Here is a 21,351-nt window from a genome sequence, read left to right as displayed (position 1 = left end):
TGTTAATGAGTAAACAGTAATTTACTGTGCACAAACACAGTAAATAACTGTGGATTTCACAGGTATATTTTACAGTGTGTTTTCTGAGTTTGCAGCGCGTCAGTTTACCACACTCTTGTAAATGTTGATCATGTGTTGTTATTTGATTAAAGTGTTTGACGAATTAGTAGCGCGTTGACACTAATCTGCCACCCTACCTTAGCAACCACATCATAGCAATTCTATCTGCATTTTGTTTTGAGTTAAACATTCAGAGGAGTTCAGTTCTGCCGTTTGCCAGTCACAGGGAGTACGTGAATTCTCTCTCGGTTCCAAGTGACCGTATACCACAGTAAAATCGACTGGCTCCTGCCAGAGGATGCAGTGAGTGTCCAGATTCCTCCAGAAAACACCCCTGGTTCCATTAGCCATGGTAAGGATGGCAAAGGGCTGCCTAGAACAGCTCAGTACTTGAAGATTGATGATCATATTCAGGCTGCCTGGTCTTGATAAATCTTGTATTCTTTGATAAGTATCTCATTTTGGAAGTGTATGTCTTGTGATATTAAGGGAGGAGGTGGCCCAGTAGTCAGCACTCCCGCCTCCAACCGTTGGGATCAGGGTTCATGGCCCCACCTTCCTCCAGGTACCCCAGCTCTCTCCCTCCCAGATAACAATATTATTATTTTAACAAGCAATAAAAAATTCATAAAAGTTCATCAGTAGACAAACCGTGCCATGGAAAAGTAAACATATGCAGCTCTTTTCTACTGTATTTCTCTTGTCTACTTTATTACATAATGATATCAGTAAAATCTGCTTAGTAACATAACTATGCATTTTAATGGTCAGGCAGCTGGCGGCGATGCATTAAAACATCACAGAACATCATCATCGAATGGTAAGACAACAGGTGAATATGCCCCCATATTGTTACGGACGTGGGGCATGGTGTATGTGGGTGACGTCCACTCACGGTTCCAATAACAACAGCACAGGGAAAACAGGCAACGGGTGCAGTGACTTGTACTAATGAACACAAGACTAGGGAAACTCCAACAGTGAAAGTAGGAAACACTAATCACACACTATGAATTCAACACTCAGAAAATATAGGAACATGGAACATAATAAAACAAGGCACAAGCTTCACAAGGAGAACACAGAACTAATAAATACTAGGAAGAACAGAAAAACCAATCATTAAATGAAACAGGTGAGGGTGGTTCTTGACCAGCCTTCAATCCATGGCCAGTAGGCTCCAGTATCTATGCCCCCCCAACCCAATGAACCATGCAGCAGCCCCAGGAATGGGAGTAAAACACTTGGACCAAAGACAATGAGACGACAAAGGGGATGGCCTGCGACGGCTGCCGGCCAGATGGGGAAGAGACACAAGGACAGGGTCAGATGGTACAGACCCTGACATGTATTATAAATCAAAAAAAGCAGAAATCTTGGTTTAGGTACCTTGACAGTGAGGAAATAATGTCATTTATGGAAAGTATAAAATATTTATATGATTTGATTTAATAGACAGTTGTTGATGCCAGCATTTGGACTGAGTGGACTGCTACATTTGGTGCACATGAACCTCTCCAGTGTTGTTTTTACAGTGGCTGTAGTTAAGGTTGTTCTGCTTATTATGGAATCTGTGCACTAAATAGCATGTTTTTATAGTGTCAAGTTCCCCTCCTGAAACACAGGAGGCCCAATCCAAGACCAGCACGTCAGTCTCCCACGCATTTGTGTCCTGTTTCCAGTGAGACAGCAGTATTTTTTTCAACGTGCAATACTGACTGCCAATTGTGATATCTGTCTGCCGTTAACAGCCATCAATTGAAACTAATTGTTTAATTTATATTTTGTATTTGTATCTTGTATTTCTGCATTTTATTCTATATAGTTTTACTCTCATTCTTTTATTTTTATTCTTCACTTGAATTCTACATGTGATGTAGTTTTGTTGTACAGTAACAATAAATTATTCCATAAAATGTTCCGTCTCCTGTCTTTATAATTCCAGAGAACCAAATGGCGGATGAAATGCAGCACCGGGCCGCTGGCATCTGTGCTTCTGTCCATGTCCACCACCAGTGGATCTGCTCCTATCCCGGGGACAACCAGCAGGGGTCAGCTGGGTGCAAGACGCTGTAGAGATATGATGTAAGGCCTGTCAAGATGAAGAAAGAAATCTAAAAGACAGAACGGGTCATTTACTAACAATTTACGCAAGCTACTATTCTGCAGTAACACCAAGTTGGGGTACCCCTTTGTATCATCTCACATGGCCGACAAAGGTCTCGTGTGAAGATCTCACCCAGAGTGACGATGAGATTGCTACCATCATGCGTAGGGCCCCGTCATTGTCACAGCCTGAGCCCTGCTCACCAGCCTTCTCGTCAACTTCCCTCTTAATTCCCTCACTAGTCCCAGTTCATCCCATCCCCCTGCGGCAAGTTCCAGTGCAGGATACAGTCCCCTCATATCAGCTGGTTATGGGTCTAACACCCCCGGTTATGTCCAGTTCCATTGTCATAGAAAAAATGCAAAGATTCACGTGGTTCAATTACTACTATGTGACCAACTACTATACCATATTCTAAGAGGATGCTTGGCCTACTACTGCTGTCAACAGCTAGAGTACATATACTTGAGCGCAGCTTATAGCTACAAGCAGTGGAGAAAACAAAACTCTGAAGTTCACTATTCGTATGACAATAATGAGGGTTCCCCTGTGACCAGGAGGCATAGCAGTGACAAAGATGAGCTCATCCTTGCCAATGATTTTACAGGGTCCTGGAGATGGCTGTGGATAAGGGCTATCTATCTGATGAAAATAGCTATATTTCCATAGATCCTGCAAATACACACATATCCTGCAAGTAGTTAGGCTAGAGATTTTGGAAGTAGTTAGGATAAATCATGATAAAGAATAAAATACCATCCTTGCAGGTGATCTAACCTGTGAAGCCCATGATGGGAACTGAGGCAATCATTTTTAGCACGTTGACACTAATTGGTCACCATAAGACCTTCACCCATACAGTGTGTCGGCAAAGTTTGAAAAAGATCCGTAAGATACTTTTTAAGTTATCATGCTAAAGAGTAAGTGGCTCCAGTGCTGGACAGGTCCAAAAACCAGATGTATTTCCCCATCTGAGAAGCACAAGTTATTTGCAAAATATTTTTAATAAAACAAAGGTTAACAGAGCCCAATGTGGCTTACAAATTACTGAATTTATAGAGGAATAAAACACCATATAAACTGATACATGTACATTAAGGCTTTCAGACAGAGGGCACGTTTCCACCGCACAAAGTACGGTACTTTCGGTACGGTACTTTCGCTTTTCCATTGACTTGTGGTCGAGTACCAGTACCGAAAGTTCCAGTACCGAAAATGCCAAACCAAATGCCAAATTTTTGCAAAAATTTGTAAAAAAAATAATAAATCAGTCTCGACACCCATTACCTCTCTGCAGCAAATGATGACAGCCTGTGAAACGAATCCCATAACAGTCACAGTACCCACTTCTTCGTAGGAGGGTGTCTAAGGAAAAGAATTATGTTATCAAACAAAAGGTATGTTTTGCAAGGATCGCTTACATGTAATGCTGCAACACATGATGGAAAAGACATTAATAAAGTTATGTAGCAAAATTCAATCCAATTCAATTCATTTTTATATAGCGCCTTTTACAACAGTCACTTTACATGGGTGTGTTGTGATACATTACAACATCATTAAGACAGAATAATGCAAAAATAGGGAAAAGTGAGGACAAAGAAATGAAAGAAAGAAATAAAGAAAAAGAAAGAAAGCCAGATTAAACGGAGGAGAGGAACCAAAATCTCCCAAGTAGAGAGAAAAAGAAAAACTTGGGGAATCCAAGGTGCATAATACACCCCCCCCCCCCCACCCACCCGGCCATGTTAACATTATTGAGAAATATTGACTTGCTTGCTAAAAGCAAGGTGTTAGCTGTGATTAGGGTCAAGCCAAAGTCCATCAATGACACTGTTCTCCATGCTGGCTTGTGTAGGGTGGCAGATTATAGTCCGTACCCATGATGTTACAGTTTGTAGGTCATATCCATAATGTCACCCTTCCATGGGACTGAACCAGGACTCCACTTCAGATGTTGCCCACCCAGGGAGACAGAAAGCATGGACCATGCGTTGACACATAAATGGACAAGCATAGTAGATTAAATGACAAGTACAACAGCAGCAGCAGCCACAGTTACGGTGTGTTAGATTGCAGGTAAGCTAAACTGAACTAATACGTTTTCAGTCGAGATTTAGAGACCAAATCAGCATCGCGAACATAAGCTGGTAAACCACTCCACAATATAGGGGCCCTGAAGCAGAATGTTTTACCACCCACTGTCACTTTATTCATATGTGGAATGACAAGGAAACAATGAGAGGCTTGTACCTACAGTACGGGTTAGTTTCAGTGTATGGTAGGTCATGTATGGTCATTTAAAATAAACTAATCCTGCAAAATTTAGAAAGAGACTGCAGACTCAAGATTATTTTAAATTTCAGAACTTGAACCAGTTATGATTTAAGACTTTATAAATTTCCAATGAATTATTTACCCAGATACTTTTGTCCTGAGCAACATGCAAGCAAGTTAAAACGTGCAATACAAGCACACAGCTGTCAAGCAAACTTGAGTTTCTGAATTTGTAATGAATGTTCACATAAAACTGTATTTTTTTCGAAGGTAACAAAGAATTCTTGTGATTTGGTGAGTGCAAATTCTAGTTAGATAATTATTACAAATTGCGTTATAACACCCTAACAGTTAGATTAATACCGTATTGACCCGAATATAAGACGACCGTGTTTATAAAACGACGCCCCCACAAACACGCACACAATACCAAACCTTACCTTTATAAAGAAAAATAATTTTATTTGACAAGAACGTGTACGTTAACGAGCAACCACAAGCAATCAAGTCCAAATAAGCGTATTAAACAACCAATATTCCAAAATAGATAATGAACATTACAAACTCCACAAGCCTTGAGGGTGGAGAATGTTTTCGATGAGCAGACCCACACGTAGACAGTAAAAAAACATTGCAGAGAAATGTTGAGCCATATTAATAAATGATGTGACATCGCTTTTAAAATGAATGTTTCTGTCTTTAACAACCACTCTAGGGAAACCACAAATTTGCATGGCACTCTGTGATACACGCTAAACACACGTATTGCCAGGGTTGCCAACTCACACGTATCTGGCGTGACACTCATGCCTTCAGATTCTCACGCTTACGTAAGAAATATTCTGGCAAATATATGTTACGGTATGTCAAAACAATTCTTAAAAATGTCTTAGTTTTTTGTATAGACCCCAAATATAAGACGACACCACTTTTTCAGAAATATTTTGAGGGAAAAAAAAACTTATATTAGGGTCAACACGGTAGTGGCGCGCGACTAGTTCTAGAACGCGTTCCATGATTCCATCTTGATATCAGATACAGGATCACTATAAAAGGGCAGCTTGCAGTTAAATCACATCATTCTAATTTTCACTTCGAAGGGTACAGATGTCTTTGGCAAATATTATGGATCCTCAAAATACTTTTGAGTTCTTCCATTGCACATTCATGTATCAAGGCAATGGTAAGTATATATTAATTTTCACATGGATTTTGTTATATGGACTTTTTTGTGTGATATTTTTCAACACAAATTGTGTTTGCCTCTACAAGACATCGGAGCTGCCCTTCAAACTCTGCCACCTAACAGCACCCCGGAGGTTGACAGCCCTCCCAAGAAGCGGAAAAGATCCCACAGAAGGAAGCCAAACAGCTTTGGATCTAAGTACAGGAGGCTGATGGAGGTGACAAATGGGACTGAGCAGTACTGGGCCTACGACTCAGAAAAGGACAATGTGGAAGATAGAAGATCTGCTGCACAGGCAACCAGCACTAGAGTAGCTGGCTGCAAAAGAAAATATAATGCTGAAGCAGATGTCCAGAGTGAGGCCCAGAAACAGAGGAGAATTACCAGAGAGGAAGACGTTATGGTGCAAAGTGGTGAGCAGCAGCACTGTAACGCTGCTCCCTCTCCAAAGGACAGCAGCTCAGCTGATCTAGAGTCCCTCAATGACATCCCCCAGTCTGAATGGACAATACTTCAGGCTATGATGAAGGACTTGGGCACGGATGTCATTGAGGGACTGATCATGGACCTCCATCAGGACCCGACCTTCAGAAGCTGGGATCTGAGTGGCTACCTCCACCCTAATTAAAGCACAGATGCTGCATATAATAATACTTTTTTATATTGCATTATTTATTTATCTATCTGAAATAAATAATAATACCTCATTACAGAGTGATGTTTTTTTAATTATACAGTATATCTAAAAAATAACACTGACCTGGATGAAGGCATGGTCCACATGTGCCGTGTGATGTACGTACCGTGGTCTGTGAAAGCAGCAACCAAGTGAAAATAAGATCCAGTGAGTCCCCAGCTGCACAGGTGTGTCTCAATTACACCTTCAGAGACATTCTCAAGCAGTAAACACTATTAAACCTAAACGCTATTTTATTACAAGGTAGGTAAAATAAGGTTAAACTTAATCCCAAGAGGGGTTTGTGTTAACCAAACACGACCGTTTAGCAGTAGCACTGTCCTAGTCGTGTTTGAGCGAAGTGTAAATGCAGTATTTAATGGATAAGTGTTTCGTTTGTGTAAACGGTCGCGGCTAGTGAGTTAGCCCAGTTAGTTACCCGCTGTTAGCGCTTCAGCCAGCCATTAGCACTGTACGTAGACGGTGAAATATACTTTGTCTATACTTTAATGTTTAGATTTATATCTGATATACATGGTTGTCTGTTGCTTTGTTTTATTTTCAGCTTTTACTCTGTAAGTAAAAGAATACCTCACCATACTCTAAAAATGTCAAATCATCCACCATTTTAAAGAGATTACTTATCTTGGCATGGAACAATTAGGGTCCTCAAGGGTCCTTCTCTATGATATTATGTCCTGTCAAATGGTTTTATTGCAGAATATGACCAAAATGGCTCCTTGAATGGTGGTTACACCACCTTGACACTTCAAAAAGTTGTCCTGAATAACGTTTCCCCAAAATTATTATAATATTCAGAACAGTGGTATGCTGTTACTTTAATTTCCTGTAAAATAGTTATAATGTAAGATTAAACCAGACTACTTAAAGGGTGTTTTATTGAGATTTTTTTAAGCAACTTTAATTGTTTCATACAAAGTTTTTACGGTTAAACCACATTTGTCACACCACAGAACACTCAGGGAGACTCAAAGCTCTATAACCGCAAAAGGTTTATTAAACGAGGGGCAACTGGAACCGGCAAGCAAGATCTTGGTCAAGGTAGCGGGCGTAGGGTCGAGGAAGCCAAGTGGGTCTGTCCGACGTGGAAGACACAAGATGGGGGTTACACACAGTGAGGATCCAGGGAGTCAAGACGCTGACAGGAGCACGACAGGGAGACTGGATCAGGACTGCATGGAGGACAAAAGAGAATCGCTTAGTACGTCACACGGAATCAACAATACCTCGGACTGGAGCGGTGTGGGGCAAGCTCTTATGCAATTCGCAGGTGCATTCGATCTGTGCTGATCAACAGGTGAGTTTACGAGGGGGGTGTGACAACAATGACATTTTTGCCATCATCCCCCAAAATATTCTCTCAAAATTGATTACACTAGAAATGTTAGACTAGGTCCTCAAAAATATATATGTAAGGAATTTATAACTCATATTTTCATAATTTTTACTTAAAGTTAACCATAGCCTAGATGTGTAGAAGGCTATACCATCTATGCTTATGTATGTACAAAGTGGCTCATTTGGGGGCACCTGCCCACCAATGTTGCCCACCCAGGGAGACAGAAAGCATGGAACATGCATTGACACATAAATGGACAAGCATAGTAGATTAAATGACAAGTACAACAGCAGCAGCAGCCACAGTTACGGTGTGTTAGATTGCAGGTAAGCTAAACTGAACTAATAAGTTTTCAGTCGAGATTTAAAGACTGAGACCAAATCAGCATCGCGAACATAAGCTGGTAAACCACTCCACAATATAGGGGCCCTGAAGCAGAATGTTTTACCACCCACTGTCACTTTATTTATATGTGGAATGACAAGGAAACCTGCATTCTGTGATCTGAGTGGACGACGCGGCTTGTAAACTTGAAGTAATTCTGTCAGGTAGGCAGATGCTAGACCTTTAAGTGCCTTACATGTAAGTAGGAGAACTATGAGGTCAGTCCTGAACCTAACAGGAAGCCAGTGTAGGGAACTAAAAACAGGGGTTACGTGTTCAAACTTTCTGCTCATGGTGATGATTCAAGCTGCTGCATTTTGAAATCGCTGCAAGGGATTTAATGTACAGTGTGTGCTCCCAGATAACAGAGCATTACAGTAGTCTAACCCTACTGTATACAAAGGCATATATCAATTTCTTTGCGTCTTCAATAGTGAGAAATCGTTGCAGTTTGGCGATTTGGCGTAGCTGAAGGAAGCATACCTGTAGGAAGCATCCACATGTGATATGGATGAGAGGCTTGTATCTACAGTACGGGTTAGTTTCAGTGTATGGTAGGTCATGTATGGTCATTTAAAATAAACGAATCCTGCAAAATTTAGAAAGAGACTGCAGACTCAAGATCATTTAAAATTTCTGAACTTGAACCAGTTATGATTTAAGACTTTATAAATTTCCAAATGAATTATTTACCCAGATACTTTTGTCCTGAGCAACATGCAAGCAAGTTAAAACGTGCAATGCAAGCACACAGCTGTCAAGCAAACTTGAGTTTCTGAATTTGTAATGAATGTTCACATAAAACTGTATTTTTTTCAAAGATAACAAAGAATTATTGTGATTTGGTGAGTGCAAATTCTAGTTAGATAATTATTACAAATTGCGTTATAACACCCTAACAGTTAGATTAATACCGTATTGACCCGAATATAAGACAACCGTGTTTATAAAACGACGCCCCCACAAACACGCACACAATATGAAACCTTACCTTTATGAAGAAAAATAATTGTATTTGACAAGAACGTGTACGTTAACGAGCAACCACAAGCAATCAGGTTCAAATAAGCGCATTAAACAGCCAATATTCCAAAATAGATAATGAACATTACAAACTCCACAAGCCTTGAGGGCGGAGAATGTTTTCGATGAGCAGACCCACACGTAGACAGTAAAAAAACATTGCAGAGAAATGTTGAGCCATATTAATAAATGATGTGACATCGCTTTTAAAACGAATGTTTCTGTCTTTAACAACCACTCTAGGGAAACCACAAATTTGCATGGCACTCAGTGATACACGCTAAACACAAGTATTGCCATGGTTGGCTACTCACACGTATCTGGCGTGACACTTCGTGCCTTCAGATTCTCACGCTTACGTAAGAAATATTCTGGCAAATATATGTTACGGTATGTCAAAACAATTCTTAAAAATGTCTTAGTTTTTTGTATAGACCCCAAATATAAGACGACACCACTTTTTCAGAAATATTTTGAGGGAAAAAAAACTTATATTAGGGTCAACACGGTAGTGGCGCGCGACTAGTTCTAGAACGCGTTCCATGATTCCATCTTGATATCAGACAGGATCACTATAAAAGGGCAGCTTGCAGTTAAATCACATCATTCAAATTTTCACTTCGAAGGGTACAGATGTCTTTGGCAAATATTATGGATCCTCAAAATACTTTTGAGTTCTTCCATTGCACATTCATGTATCAAGGCAATGGTAAGTATATATTAATTTTCACATGGATTTGTTATATAGACTTTTTTGTGTGATATTTTTCAACACAAATTGTGTTTGCCTCTACAAGACATCGGAGCTGCCCTTCAAACTCTGCCACCTAACAGCACCCCGGTGGTTGACAGCCCTCCCAAGAAGCGGAAAAGATCCCACAGAAGGAAGCCAAACAGCTTTGGATCTAAGTACAGGAGGCTGATGGAGGTGACAAATGGGACTGAGCAGTACTGGGCCTACGACTCAGAAAAGGACAATGTGGAAGATAGAAGATCTGCTGCACAGGCAACCAGCACTAGAGTAGCTGGCTGCAAAAGAAAATATAATGCTGAAGCAGATGTCCAGAGTGAGGCCCAGAAACAGAGGAGAGATACCAGAGAGGAAGACGTTATGGTGCAAAGTGGTGAGCAGCAGCACTGTAACGCTGCTCCCTCTCCAAAGGACAGCAGCTCAGCTGATCTAGAGTCCCTCAATGACATCCCCCAGTCTGAATGGACAATACTTCAGGCTATGATGAAGGACTTGGGCACGGATGTCATTGAGGGACTGATCATGGACCTCCATCAGGACCCGACCTTCAGAAGCTGGGATCTGAGTGGCTACCTCCACCCTAATTAAAGCACAGATGCTGCATATAATAATACTTTTTTATATTGTATTATTTATTTATCTATCTGAAATAAATAATAATACCTCATTACAGAGTGATGTTTTTTTTTAATTATACAGTATATCTAAAAAATAACACTGACCTGGATGAAGGCATGGTCCACATGTGCCGTGTGATGTACGTACCGTGGTCTGTGAAAGTAGCAACCAAGTGAAAATAAGATCCAGTGAGTCCCCAGCTGCACAGGTGTGTCTCAATTACACCTTCAGAGACATTCTCAAGCAGTAAACACTATTAAACCTAAACGCTATTTTATTACAAGGTAGGTAAAATAAGGTTAAACTTAATCCCAAGAGGGGTTTGTGTTAACCAAACACGACCGTTTAGCAGTAGCACTGTCCTAGTCATGTTTGAGCGAAGTGTAAATGCAGTATTTAATGGATAAGTGTTTTGTTTGTGTAAACGGTCGCGGCTAGCGAGTTAGCCCAGTTAGTTACTCCTTGTTAGCGCTTCAGCCAGCCATTAGCACTGTACGTAGACGGTGAAATATACTTTGTCTATACTTTAATGTTTAGATTTATATCTGATATACATGGTTGTCTGTTGCTTTGTTTTATTTTCAGCTTTTACTCTGTAAGTAAAAGAATACCTCACCATACTCTAAAAATGTCAAATCATCCACCATTTTAAAGAGATTACTTATCTTGGCATGGAACAATTAGGGTCCTCAAGGGTCCTTCTCTATGATATTATGTCCTGTCAAATGGTTTTATTGCAGAATATGACCAAAATGGCTCCTTGAATGGTGGTTACACCACCTTGACACTTCAAAAAGTTGTCCTGAATAACGTTTCCCCAAAATTATTATAATATTCAGAACAGTGGTATGCTGTTACTTTAATTTCCTGTAAAATAGTTATAATGTAAGATTAAACCAGACTACTTAAAGGGTGTTTTATTGAGATTTTTTTAAGCAACTTTAATTATTTCATACAAAGTTTTTACGGTTAAACCACATTTGTCACACCACAGAACACTCAGGGAGACTCAAAGCTCTATAACCGCAAAAGGTTTATTAAACGAGGGGCAACTGGAACCGGCAAGCAAGATCTTGGTCAAGGTAGCGGGCGTAGGGTCGAGGAAGCCAAGTGGGTCTGTGCGACGTGGAAGACACAAGATGGGGGTTACACACAGTGAGGATCCAGGGAGTCAAGACGCTGACAGGAGCACGACAGGGAGACTGGATCAGGACTGCATGGAGGACAAAAGAGAATCGCTTAGTACGTCACACGGAATCAACAATACCTCGGACTGGAGCAGTGTGGGGCAAGCTCTTATGCAATTCGCAGGTGCATTCGATCTGTGCTGATCAACAGGTGAGTTTACGAGGGGGGTGTGACAACAATGACATTTTTGCCATCATCCCCCAAAATATTCTCTCAAAATTGATTACACTAGAAATGTTAGACTAGGTCCTCAAAAATATATATGTAAGGAATTTACAACTCATATTTTCATAATTTTTACTTAAAGTTAACCATAGCCTAGATGTGTAGAAGGCTATACCATCTATGCTTATGTATGTACAAAGTGGCTCATTTGGGGGCACCTGCCCACCAATGTTGCCCACCCAGGGAGACAGAAAGCATGGAACATGCGTTGACACATAAATGGACAAGCATAGTAGATTAAATGACAAGTACAACAGCAGCAGCAGCCACAGTTACGGTGTGTTAGATTGCAGGTAAGCTAAACTGAACTAATAAGTTTTCAGTCGAGATTTAAAGACTGAGACCAAATCAGCATCGCGAACATAAGCTGGTAAACCACTCCACAATATAGGGGCCCTGAAGCAGAATGTTTTACCACCCACTGTCACTTTATTTATATGTGGAATGACAAGGAAACCTGCATTCTGTGATCTGAGTGGACGACGCGGCTTGTAAACTTGAAGTAATTCTGTCAGGTAGGCAGATGCTAGACCTTTAAGTGCCTTACATGTAAGTAGGAGAACTATGAGGTCAGTCCTGAACCTAACAGGAAGCCAGTGTAGGGAACTAAAAACAGGGGTTACGTGTTCAAACTTTCTGCTCATGGTGATGATTCAAGCTGCTGCATTTTGAAATCGCTGCAAGGTATTTAATGTACAGTGTGTGCTCCCAGATAACAGAGCATTACAGTAGTCTAACCCTACTGTATACAAAGGCATATATCAATTTCTTTGCGTCTTCAATAGTGAGAAATCGTTGCAGTTTGGCGATTTGGCGTAGCTGAAGGAAGCATACCTGTAGGAAGCATCCACATGTGATATGGATGAGAGGCTTGTATCTACAGTACGGGTTAGTTTCAGTGTATGGTAGGTCATGTATGGTCATTTAAAATAAACGAATCCTGCAAAATTTAGAAAGAGACTGCAGACTCAAGATTATTTAAAATTTCTGAACTTGAACCAGTTATGATTTAAGACTTTATAAATTTCCAGATGAATTATTTACCCAGATACTTTTGTCCTGAGCAACATGCAAGCAAGTTAAAACGTGCAATGCAAGCACACAGCTGTCAAGCAAACTTGAGTTTCTGAATTTGTAATGAATGTTCACATAAAACTGTATTTTTTTCAAAGGTGACAAAGAATTATTGTGATTTGGTGAGTGCAAATTCTAGTTAGATAATTATTACAAATTGCGTTATAACACCCTAACAGTTAGATTAATACCGTATTGACCCGAATATAAGACAACCGTGTTTATAAAACGACGCCCCCACAAACACGCACACAATATGAAACCTTACCTTTATAAAGAAAAATAATTTTATTTGACAAGAACGTGTACGTTAACGAGCAACCACAAGCAATCAGGTTCAAATAAGCGCATTAAACAGCCAATATTCCAAAATAGATAATGAACATTACAAACTCCACAAGCCTTGAGGGCGGAGAATGTTTTCGATGAGCAGACCCACACGTAGACAGTAAAAAAACATTGCAGAGAAATGTTGAGCCATATTAATAAATGATGTGACATCGCTTTTAAAACGAATGTTTCTGTCTTTAACAACCACTCTAGGGAAACCACAAATTTGCATGGCACTCAGTGATACACGCTAAACACAAGTATTGCCAGGGTTGGCTACTCACACGTATCTGGCGTGACACTTCATGCCTTCAGATTCTCACGCTTACGTAAGAACTATTCTGGCAAATATATGTTACGGTATGTCAAAACAATTCTTAAAAATGTCTTAGTTTTTTGTATAGACCCCAAATATAAGACGACACCACTTTTTCAGAAATATTTTGAGGGAAAAAAAACTTATATTAGGGTCAACACGGTAGTGGCGCGCGACTAGTTCTAGAACGCGTTCCATGATTCCATCTTGATATCAGATCCAGGATCACTATAAAAGGGCAGCTTGCAGTTAAATCACATCATTCTAATTTTCACTTCGAAGGGTACAGATGTCTTTGGCAAATATTATGGATCCTCAAAATACTTTTGAGTTCTTCCATTGCACATTAATGTATCAAGGCAATGGTAAGTATATATTAATTTTCACATGGATTTTGTTATATGGACTTTTTTGTGTGATATTTTTCAACATAAATTGTGTTTGCCTCTACAAGACATCGGAGCTGCCCTTCAAACTCTGCCACCTAACAGCACCCCGGAGGTTGAGAACCCTCCCAAGAAGCGGAAAAGATCCCACAGAAGGAAGCCAAACAGCTTTGGATCGAAGTACAGGAGGCTGATGGAGGTGACAAATGGGACTGAGCAGTACTGGGCCTACGACTCAGAAAGGGACAATGTGGAAGATAGAAGATCTGCTGCACAGGCAACCAGCACTAGATTAGCTGGCTGCAAAAGAAAATATAATGCTGAAGCAGATGTCCAGAGTGAGGCCCAGAAACAGAGGAGAATTACCAGAGAGGAAGACGTTATGGTGCAAAGTGGTGAGCAGCAGCACTGTAACGCTGCTCCCTCTCCAAAGGACAGCAGCTCAGCTGATCTAGAGTCCCTCAATGACATCCCCCAGTCTGAATGGACAATACTTCAGGCTATGATGAAGGACTTGGGCACGGATGTCATTGAGGGACTGATCATGGACCTCCATCAGGACCCGACCTTCAGAAGCTGGGATCTGAGTGGCTACCTCCACCCTAATTAAAGCACAGATGCTGCATATAATAATACTTTTTTATATTGTATTATTTATTTATCTATCTGAAATAAATAATAATACCTCATTACAGAGTGATGTTTTTTTAATTATACAGTATATCTAAAAAATAACACTGACCTGGATGAAGGCATGGTCCACATGTGCCGTGTGATGTACATACCGTGGTCTGTGAAAGTAGCAACCAAGTGAAAATAAGATCCAGTGAGTCCCCAGCTGCACAGGTGTGTCTCAATTACACCTTCAGAGACATTCTCAAGCAGTAAACACTATTAAACCTAAACGCTATTTTATTACAAGGTAGGTAAAATAAGGTTAAACTTAATCCCAAGAGGGGTTTGTGTTAACCAAACACGACCGTTTAGCAGTAGCACTGTCCTAGTCGTGTTTGAGCGAAGTGTAAATGCAGTATTTAATGGATAAGTGTTTTGTTTGTGTAAACGGTCGCGGCTAGCGAGTTAGCCCAGTTAGTTACCCGCTGTTAGCGCTTCAGCCAGCCATTAGCACTGTACGTAGACGGTGAAATATACTTTGTCTATACTTTAATGTTTAGATTTATATCTGATATACATGGTTGTCTGTTGCTTTGTTTTATTTTCAGCTTTTACTCTGTAAGTAAAAGAATACCTCACCATACTCTAAAAATGTCAAATCATCCACCATTTTAAAGAGATTACTTATCTTGGCATGGAACAATTAGGGTCCTCAAGGGTCCTTCTCTATGATATTATGTCCTGTCAAATGGTTTTATTGCAGAATATGACCAAAATGGCTCCTTGAATGGTGGTTACACCACCTTGACACTTCAAAAAGTTGTCCTGAATAACGTTTCCCCAAAATTATTATAATATTCAGAACAGTGGTATGCTGTTACTTTAATTTCCTGTAAAATAGTTATAATGTAAGATTAAACCAGACTACTTAAAGGGTGTTTTATTGAGATTTTTTTAAGCAACTTTAATTGTTTCATACAAAGTTTTTACGGTTAAACCACATTTGTCACACCACAGAACACTCAGGGAGACTCAAAGCTCTATAACCGCAAAAGGTTTATTAAACGAGGGGCAACTGGAACCGGCAAGCAAGATCTTGGTCAAGGTAGCGGGCGTAGGGTCGAGGAAGCCAAGTGGGTCTGTCCGACGTGGAAGACACAAGATGGGGGTTACACACAGTGAGGATCCAGGGAGTCAAGACGCTGACAGGAGCACGACAGGGAGACTGGATCAGGACTGCATGGAGGACAAAAGAGAATCGCTTAGTACGTCACACGGAATCAACAATACCTCGGACTGGAGCAGTGTGGGGCAAGCTCTTATGCAATTCGCAGGTGCATTCGATCTGTGCTGATCAACAGGTGAGTTTACGAGGGGGGTGTGACAACAATGACATTTTTGCCATCATCCCCCAAAATATTCTCTCAAAATTGATTACACTAGAAATGTTAGACTAGGTCCTCAAAAATATATATGTAAGGAATTTATAACTCATATTTTCAAAATTTTTACTTAAAGTTAACCATAGCCTAGATGTGTAGAAGGCTATACCATCTATGCTTATGTATGTACAAAGTGGCTCATTTGGGGGCACCTGGCCCCTGAATGCCCCCCCTCATGACACCCACCCTGTGCAGCAGGGCTACATAGCTCAGCAAGAAGAAACAAAACCTAAGACCACACAACACACTGCAATGTTGTCTAACCACTGGCCAGCAGCACTATTTATACACAAATCCCCAGATGCAAGCTGGTTCTCACTCCCTTGCCAGCTGCCGAACTTATAAATAGGGTCGGTCCGGGCAAGGCCTTTTTTCATCCAGTGAACGTCTTGCGAAAGGGTGTTTTAGCAAGGAAATAACCAAGTTTTCTATTATTTCCGTGGTTCCACTTGAAGTTGCCATCTCCTGCAAATACCAGTCAGGAGCAGGAGTGACAATTCCAATTCACCGCCAATAACAGTGGGAGTGTCTGGGGTATGGAGAGCTGCGCCCTGTGGAACATCTGAAAAAACCATTTAGAGAGCAGGCTCAGGTCACCTGCTTGCCAAAAGTTGAAGGACTTACGTGGGCTGTGTCCAAATTCAGGGGCTGCAACTTTCTAAGACTGCATTTGAAGACTGAATATATCACAGTGGTATGGCAAGCATTCCAGCTGTCCCAGTTCAATGGCACCTTCAAATGCAGGCTAAAAGTGGCTCCATCTTTTCCCGGGCCGGACCATCAGCTGGATCCTTTGCGACTCCACCTATCCCAAGATTCACTGTAAAGACATAGACTGTGTCATTCAAAGGATGTAGCCCCTGAATTATGACAAAACTTCAGATTCTCCCCTGGATGGCACCCATCACCCAGGAAGTACAGTACATGTAATCAAACACTTACTTCTATAGATATTTGGAAAGGGCAGCACCCCAGCGCCCTATATTTACGAAGCACCACTGACTGTAAAGTGTACTTTTGCCATCTGACTTCTACAATGGCCCTCTGATCTACATTAATGAAGTTTTCACTTGAATAAATTAAAAAGCTGGTTGACTTCCCTCTCCAAAAAATGTTAATTTGACTTTATAAACAACAGCCTTTTTTTCCAGCTGGTAGAGGGAGCTCATCCTGCCATGTGATCAGCTTAGCTTCCGTAATAATGGCCGGAGTAGAATACAGAAAGCTGCTTGTAATAATTTCTTTTGAAAACTTTATATTTCTTCTTAAAGTTACAGCCTTCAAAATGAATACTTCATTGATAAGATGCCCTGCAGCAGACTGCCAGTGCATCCAGGCTGTTCCCTGCCTTGTGTTCCCCCTGATCAATAAACTTAGGTCCAGCATAACTGCATGACTTCTGTGAAGTGCTTACAGAAGACGGATGGATGGTAATGCATCCCAAACAAAAGCTTAGTGCATTTTAATTTAACCATAATACTGCCCTGCGACAGCACTGGTATATAAACTGACGATAATAGCATGTATAACAAAATCATTATTAATTAACACAGTTTTAATTTCTGTACTGTATATAAGTGCGAAGGGGCCAGGGGTTGCCATGGTCACCCCAAGTAAATTCATAGCCACTCCCGGTTGCCACCTGCAGATAAAAATAAAAAAGGAAATATGCGTAGTTATTGTCCGTAGGAATGCATGTGAGAGTGAATGGTGTGTGAGTGTGCCCTGCGATGGGCTGGCCCCCCATCCTGGTTTGTTCCCAGCCTCGTGCCCATTGCTTCTGGGATAGGCTCCAGACCCCCCGCCGCCCAGTAGGATAAGCGGTTTGGAAAATGGATGGATGGATATGCGTAGTTTTGTTTTTTAAGTGGAACCATGGAATAGACTCACTGAGGCCACTCCCAAAACCACCCCTGGTGGGAACCCAAACAAAGTCTTCTGCTGACACCACTGAACTTTGCGTAAAGAAAGGTAATGCGGTGAAGCACAGGAATGAATTAGTCCACATATTTAAATAAAGAACGAGATAATTAGCAGACAAAGCTGCCTGTTTCGTAGAAAAAAAAAAATCAATCTCGACATCCATTGCCTCTGTGCAGCAAACGTTGACAGCCTGTGAAACGAATCCCATAATAGTCACAGTACCCACTTCCTCGTCGAAGGGGGTCTAAGGAAAAGAATTATGTTATCAAACAAACGGTATGTTTTGCAAGGATCGCTTACATGTAATGCTGCAACACATGATGGAAAAGACATTAATAAAGTTATGTAGCATAATTCAATCCAATTCAATTCATTTTTATATAGCACCTTTCACAACAGTCACTTTACATGGGTGTGTTGTGATACATTACAACATCATTAAGACAGAATAATACAAAAATAGGGAAAAGTGAGGACAAAGAAATCCATGATGGCCAAAGTCCATCAATGACACTGTTCTCCATGCTGGCTTGTGTAGGGTGGCAGATTATAGTCCGTACCCATGATGTTACAGTTTGTAGGTCATATCCATAATGTCACCCTTCCATGGGACTGAACCAGGACTCCACTTCAGATGTTGCCCACCCAGGGAGACAGAAAGCATGGAACATGCGTTGACACATAAATGGACAAGCATAGTAGATTAAATGACAAGTACAACAGCAGCAGCAGCCAGTTACGGTGTGTTAGATTGCAGGTAAGCTAAACTGAACTAATACGTTTTCAGTCGAGATTTAAAGACTGAGACCAAATCAGCATCGCGAACATAAGCTGGTAAACCACTCCACAGTATAGGGGCCCTGAAGCAGAATGTTTTACCACCCACTGTCACTTTATTTATATGTGGAATGACAAGGAAACCTGCATTCTGTGATCTGAGTGGATGACGCGGCTTGTAAACTTGAAGTAATTCTGTCAGGTAGGCAGATGCTAGACCTTTAAGTGCCTTACATGTAAGTAGGAGAACTATGAGGTCAGTCCTGAACCTAACAGGAAGCCAGTGCAGGGAACTAAAAACAGGGGTTATGTGTTCAAACTTTCTGCTCATGGTGATGATTCAAGCTGCTGCATTTTGAAATCGCTGCAAGGTATTTAATGTACAGTGTGTGCTCCCAGATAACAGAGCATTACAGTAGTCTAACCCTACTGTATACAAAGGCATGTATCAATTTCTTTGCGTCTTCAATAGTGAGAAATCGTTGCAGTTTGGCGATTTGGCGTAGCTGAAGGAAGCATACCTGTAGGAAGCATCCACATGTGATATGGATGAGAGGCTTGTATCTACAGTACGGGTTAGTTTCAGTGTATGGTAGGTCATGTATGGTCATTTAAAATAAACGAATCCTGCAAAATTTAGAAAGAGACTGCAGACTCAAGATTATTTAAAATTTCTGAACTTGAACCAGTTATGATTTAAGACTTTATAAATTTCCAGATGAATTATTTACCCAGATACTTTTGTCCTGAGCAACATGCAAGCAAGTTAAAACGTGCAATGCAAGCACACAGCTGTCAAGCAAACTTGAGTTTCTGAATTTGTAATGAATGTTCACATAAAACTGTATTTTTTTCAAAGGTGACAAAGAATTATTGTGATTTGGTGAGTGCAAATTCTAGTTAGATAATTATTACAAATTGCGTTATAACACCCTAACAGTTAGATTAATACCGTATTGACCCGAATATAAGACAACCGTGTTTATAAAACGACGCCCCCACAAACACGCACACAATATGAAACCTTACCTTTATAAAGAAAAATAATTTTATTTGACAAGAACGCTTTTAAAATGAATGTTTCTGTCTTTAACAACCACTCTAGGGAAACCACAAATTTGCATGGCACTCAGTGATACACGCTAAACACACGTATTGCCAGGGTTGCCAACTCACACGTATCTGGCGTGACACTTCATGCCTTCAGATTCTCACGCTTACGTAAGAAATATTCTGGCAAATATATGTTACGGTATGTCAAAACAATTCTTAAAAATGTCTTAGTTTTTTGTATAGACCCCAAATATAAGACGACACCACTTTTTCAGAAATATTTTGAGGGAAAAAAAAACTTATATTAGGGTCAACACGGTAGTGGCGCGCGACTAGTTCTAGAACGCGTTCCATGATTCCATCTTGATATCAGACAGGATCACTATAAAAGGGCAGCTTGCAGTTAAATCACATCATTCTAATTTTCACTTCGAAGGGTACAGATGTCTTTGGCAAATATTATGGATCCTCAAAATACTTTTGAGTTCTTCCATTGCACATTAATGTATCAAGGCAATGGTAAGTATACATTAATTTTCACATGGATTTTGTTATATGGACTTTTTTGTGTGATATTTTTCAACATAAATTGTGTTTGCCTCTACAAGACATCGGAGCTGCCCTTCAAACTCTGCCACCTAACAGCACCCCGGAGGTTGAGAACCCTCCCAAGAAGCGGAAAAGATCCCACAGAAGGAAGCCAAACAGCTTTGGATCGAAGTACAGGAGGCTGATGGAGGTGACAAATGGGACTGAGCAGTACTGGGCCTACGACTCAGAAAAGGACAATGTGGAAGATAGAAGATCTGCTGCACAGGCAACCAGCACTAGAGTAGCTGGCTGCAAAAGAAAATATAATGCTGAAGCAGATGTCCAGAGTGAGGCCCAGAAACAGAGGAGAGATACCAGAGAGGAAGACCTTATGGTGCAAAGTGGTGAGCAGCAGCACTGTAACGCTGCTCCCTCTCCAAAGGACAGCAGCTCAGCTGATCTAGAGTCCCTCAATGACATCCCCCAGTCTGAATGGACAATACTTCAGGCTATGATGAAGGACTTGGGCACGGATGTCATTGAGGGACTGATCATGGACCTCCATCAGGACCCGACCTTCGGAAGCTGGGATTTGAGTGGCTACCTCCACCCTAATTAAAGCACAGATGCTGCATATAATACTTTTTTATATTGTATTATTTATTTATCTATCTGAAATAAATAATAATACCTCATTACAGAGTGATGTTTTTTTTAAATTATACAGTATATCTAAAAAATAACACTGACCTGGATGAAGGCATGGTCCACATGTGCCGTGTGATGTACGTACCGTGGTCTGTGAAAGTAGCAACCAAGTGAAAATAAGATCCAGTGAGTCCCCAGCTGCACAGGTGTGTCTCAATTACACCTTCAGAGACATTCTCAAGCAGTATTTAATGGATAAGTGTTTTGTTTGTGTAAACGGTCGCGGTTAGCGAGTTAGCCCAGTTAGTTACCCGCTGTTAGCGCTTCAGCCAGCCATTAGCACTGTACGTAGACGGTGAAATATACTTTGTCTATACTTTAATGTTTAGATTTATATCTGA

General features: G+C 40.7%; 3 protein-coding genes and 2 long non-coding RNA genes across 5 annotated transcripts; 3 read left to right on the top strand and 2 right to left on the bottom strand.

Moving 5' to 3' along the window:
• Positions 1 to 832: 832 nt before the first annotated feature.
• LOC125720531 (uncharacterized) lies at positions 833 to 4,405 on the bottom strand. The gene is made up of 3 exons (XR_007385494.1): positions 4,048 to 4,405; positions 3,455 to 3,532; positions 833 to 2,152 (listed from the first exon to the last, which is right to left on the bottom strand). It is a non-coding gene; the product is annotated as an uncharacterized LOC125720531 (long non-coding RNA).
• Positions 4,406 to 5,537: 1,132 nt separating this feature from the next.
• On the top strand, positions 5,538 to 6,305 carry LOC125720493 (uncharacterized). The gene is made up of 2 exons (XM_048995976.1): positions 5,538 to 5,627; positions 5,717 to 6,305. The coding sequence occupies exons 1-2, from the start codon at positions 5,552 to 5,554 to the stop codon at positions 6,256 to 6,258; spliced, it is 618 nt and encodes a 205-aa protein (XP_048851933.1). The 5' UTR covers positions 5,538 to 5,551; the 3' UTR covers positions 6,259 to 6,305.
• A 3,401-nt stretch (positions 6,306 to 9,706) lies between these two features.
• Positions 9,707 to 20,921, top strand: LOC125718863 (uncharacterized). The gene is made up of 2 exons (XM_048993091.1): positions 9,707 to 9,782; positions 20,380 to 20,921. Exons 1-2 carry the CDS (start codon positions 9,707 to 9,709, stop codon positions 20,919 to 20,921), a joined length of 618 nt encoding a protein of 205 aa, XP_048849048.1.
• LOC125720526 (uncharacterized) lies at positions 11,345 to 18,679 on the bottom strand. Its single transcript, XR_007385489.1, has 3 exons — positions 18,502 to 18,679; positions 16,643 to 16,838; positions 11,345 to 11,655 (listed from the first exon to the last, which is right to left on the bottom strand). It is a non-coding gene; the product is annotated as an uncharacterized LOC125720526 (long non-coding RNA).
• Positions 13,805 to 14,638, top strand: LOC125720480 (uncharacterized). The gene is made up of 2 exons (XM_048995951.1): positions 13,805 to 13,940; positions 14,030 to 14,638. Exons 1-2 carry the CDS (start codon positions 13,865 to 13,867, stop codon positions 14,569 to 14,571), a joined length of 618 nt encoding a protein of 205 aa, XP_048851908.1. The 5' UTR covers positions 13,805 to 13,864; the 3' UTR covers positions 14,572 to 14,638.
• Positions 20,922 to 21,351: the final 430 nt, after the last annotated feature.

Source organism: Brienomyrus brachyistius, chromosome 2, assembly GCF_023856365.1.
Source record: "Brienomyrus brachyistius isolate T26 chromosome 2, BBRACH_0.4, whole genome shotgun sequence".
Taxonomy (NCBI): domain Eukaryota; kingdom Metazoa; phylum Chordata; class Actinopteri; order Osteoglossiformes; family Mormyridae; genus Brienomyrus; species Brienomyrus brachyistius.
The sequence above is the reverse complement of the archived record's forward strand: the minus strand, read 5'-3'. Positions and strand labels throughout refer to the sequence as shown.

Excerpts from the sequence above, each read along its gene's own strand:
- LOC125720480 (XM_048995951.1), top strand. The coding sequence starts at position 13,865 with ATGTCTTTGGCAAATATTATGGATCCTCAAAATACTTTTGAGTTCTTC. Across the intron at positions 13,941-14,029 it reads ATTAATGTATCAAGGCAATG|ACATCGGAGCTGCCCTTCAA; the intron begins GTAAGTATATAT and ends TGCCTCTACAAG.
- LOC125720493 (XM_048995976.1), top strand. The coding sequence starts at position 5,552 with ATGTCTTTGGCAAATATTATGGATCCTCAAAATACTTTTGAGTTCTTC. Across the intron at positions 5,628-5,716 it reads ATTCATGTATCAAGGCAATG|ACATCGGAGCTGCCCTTCAA; the intron begins GTAAGTATATAT and ends TGCCTCTACAAG.
- LOC125718863 (XM_048993091.1), top strand. The coding sequence starts at position 9,707 with ATGTCTTTGGCAAATATTATGGATCCTCAAAATACTTTTGAGTTCTTC. Across the intron at positions 9,783-20,379 it reads ATTCATGTATCAAGGCAATG|ACATCGGAGCTGCCCTTCAA; the intron begins GTAAGTATATAT and ends TGCCTCTACAAG.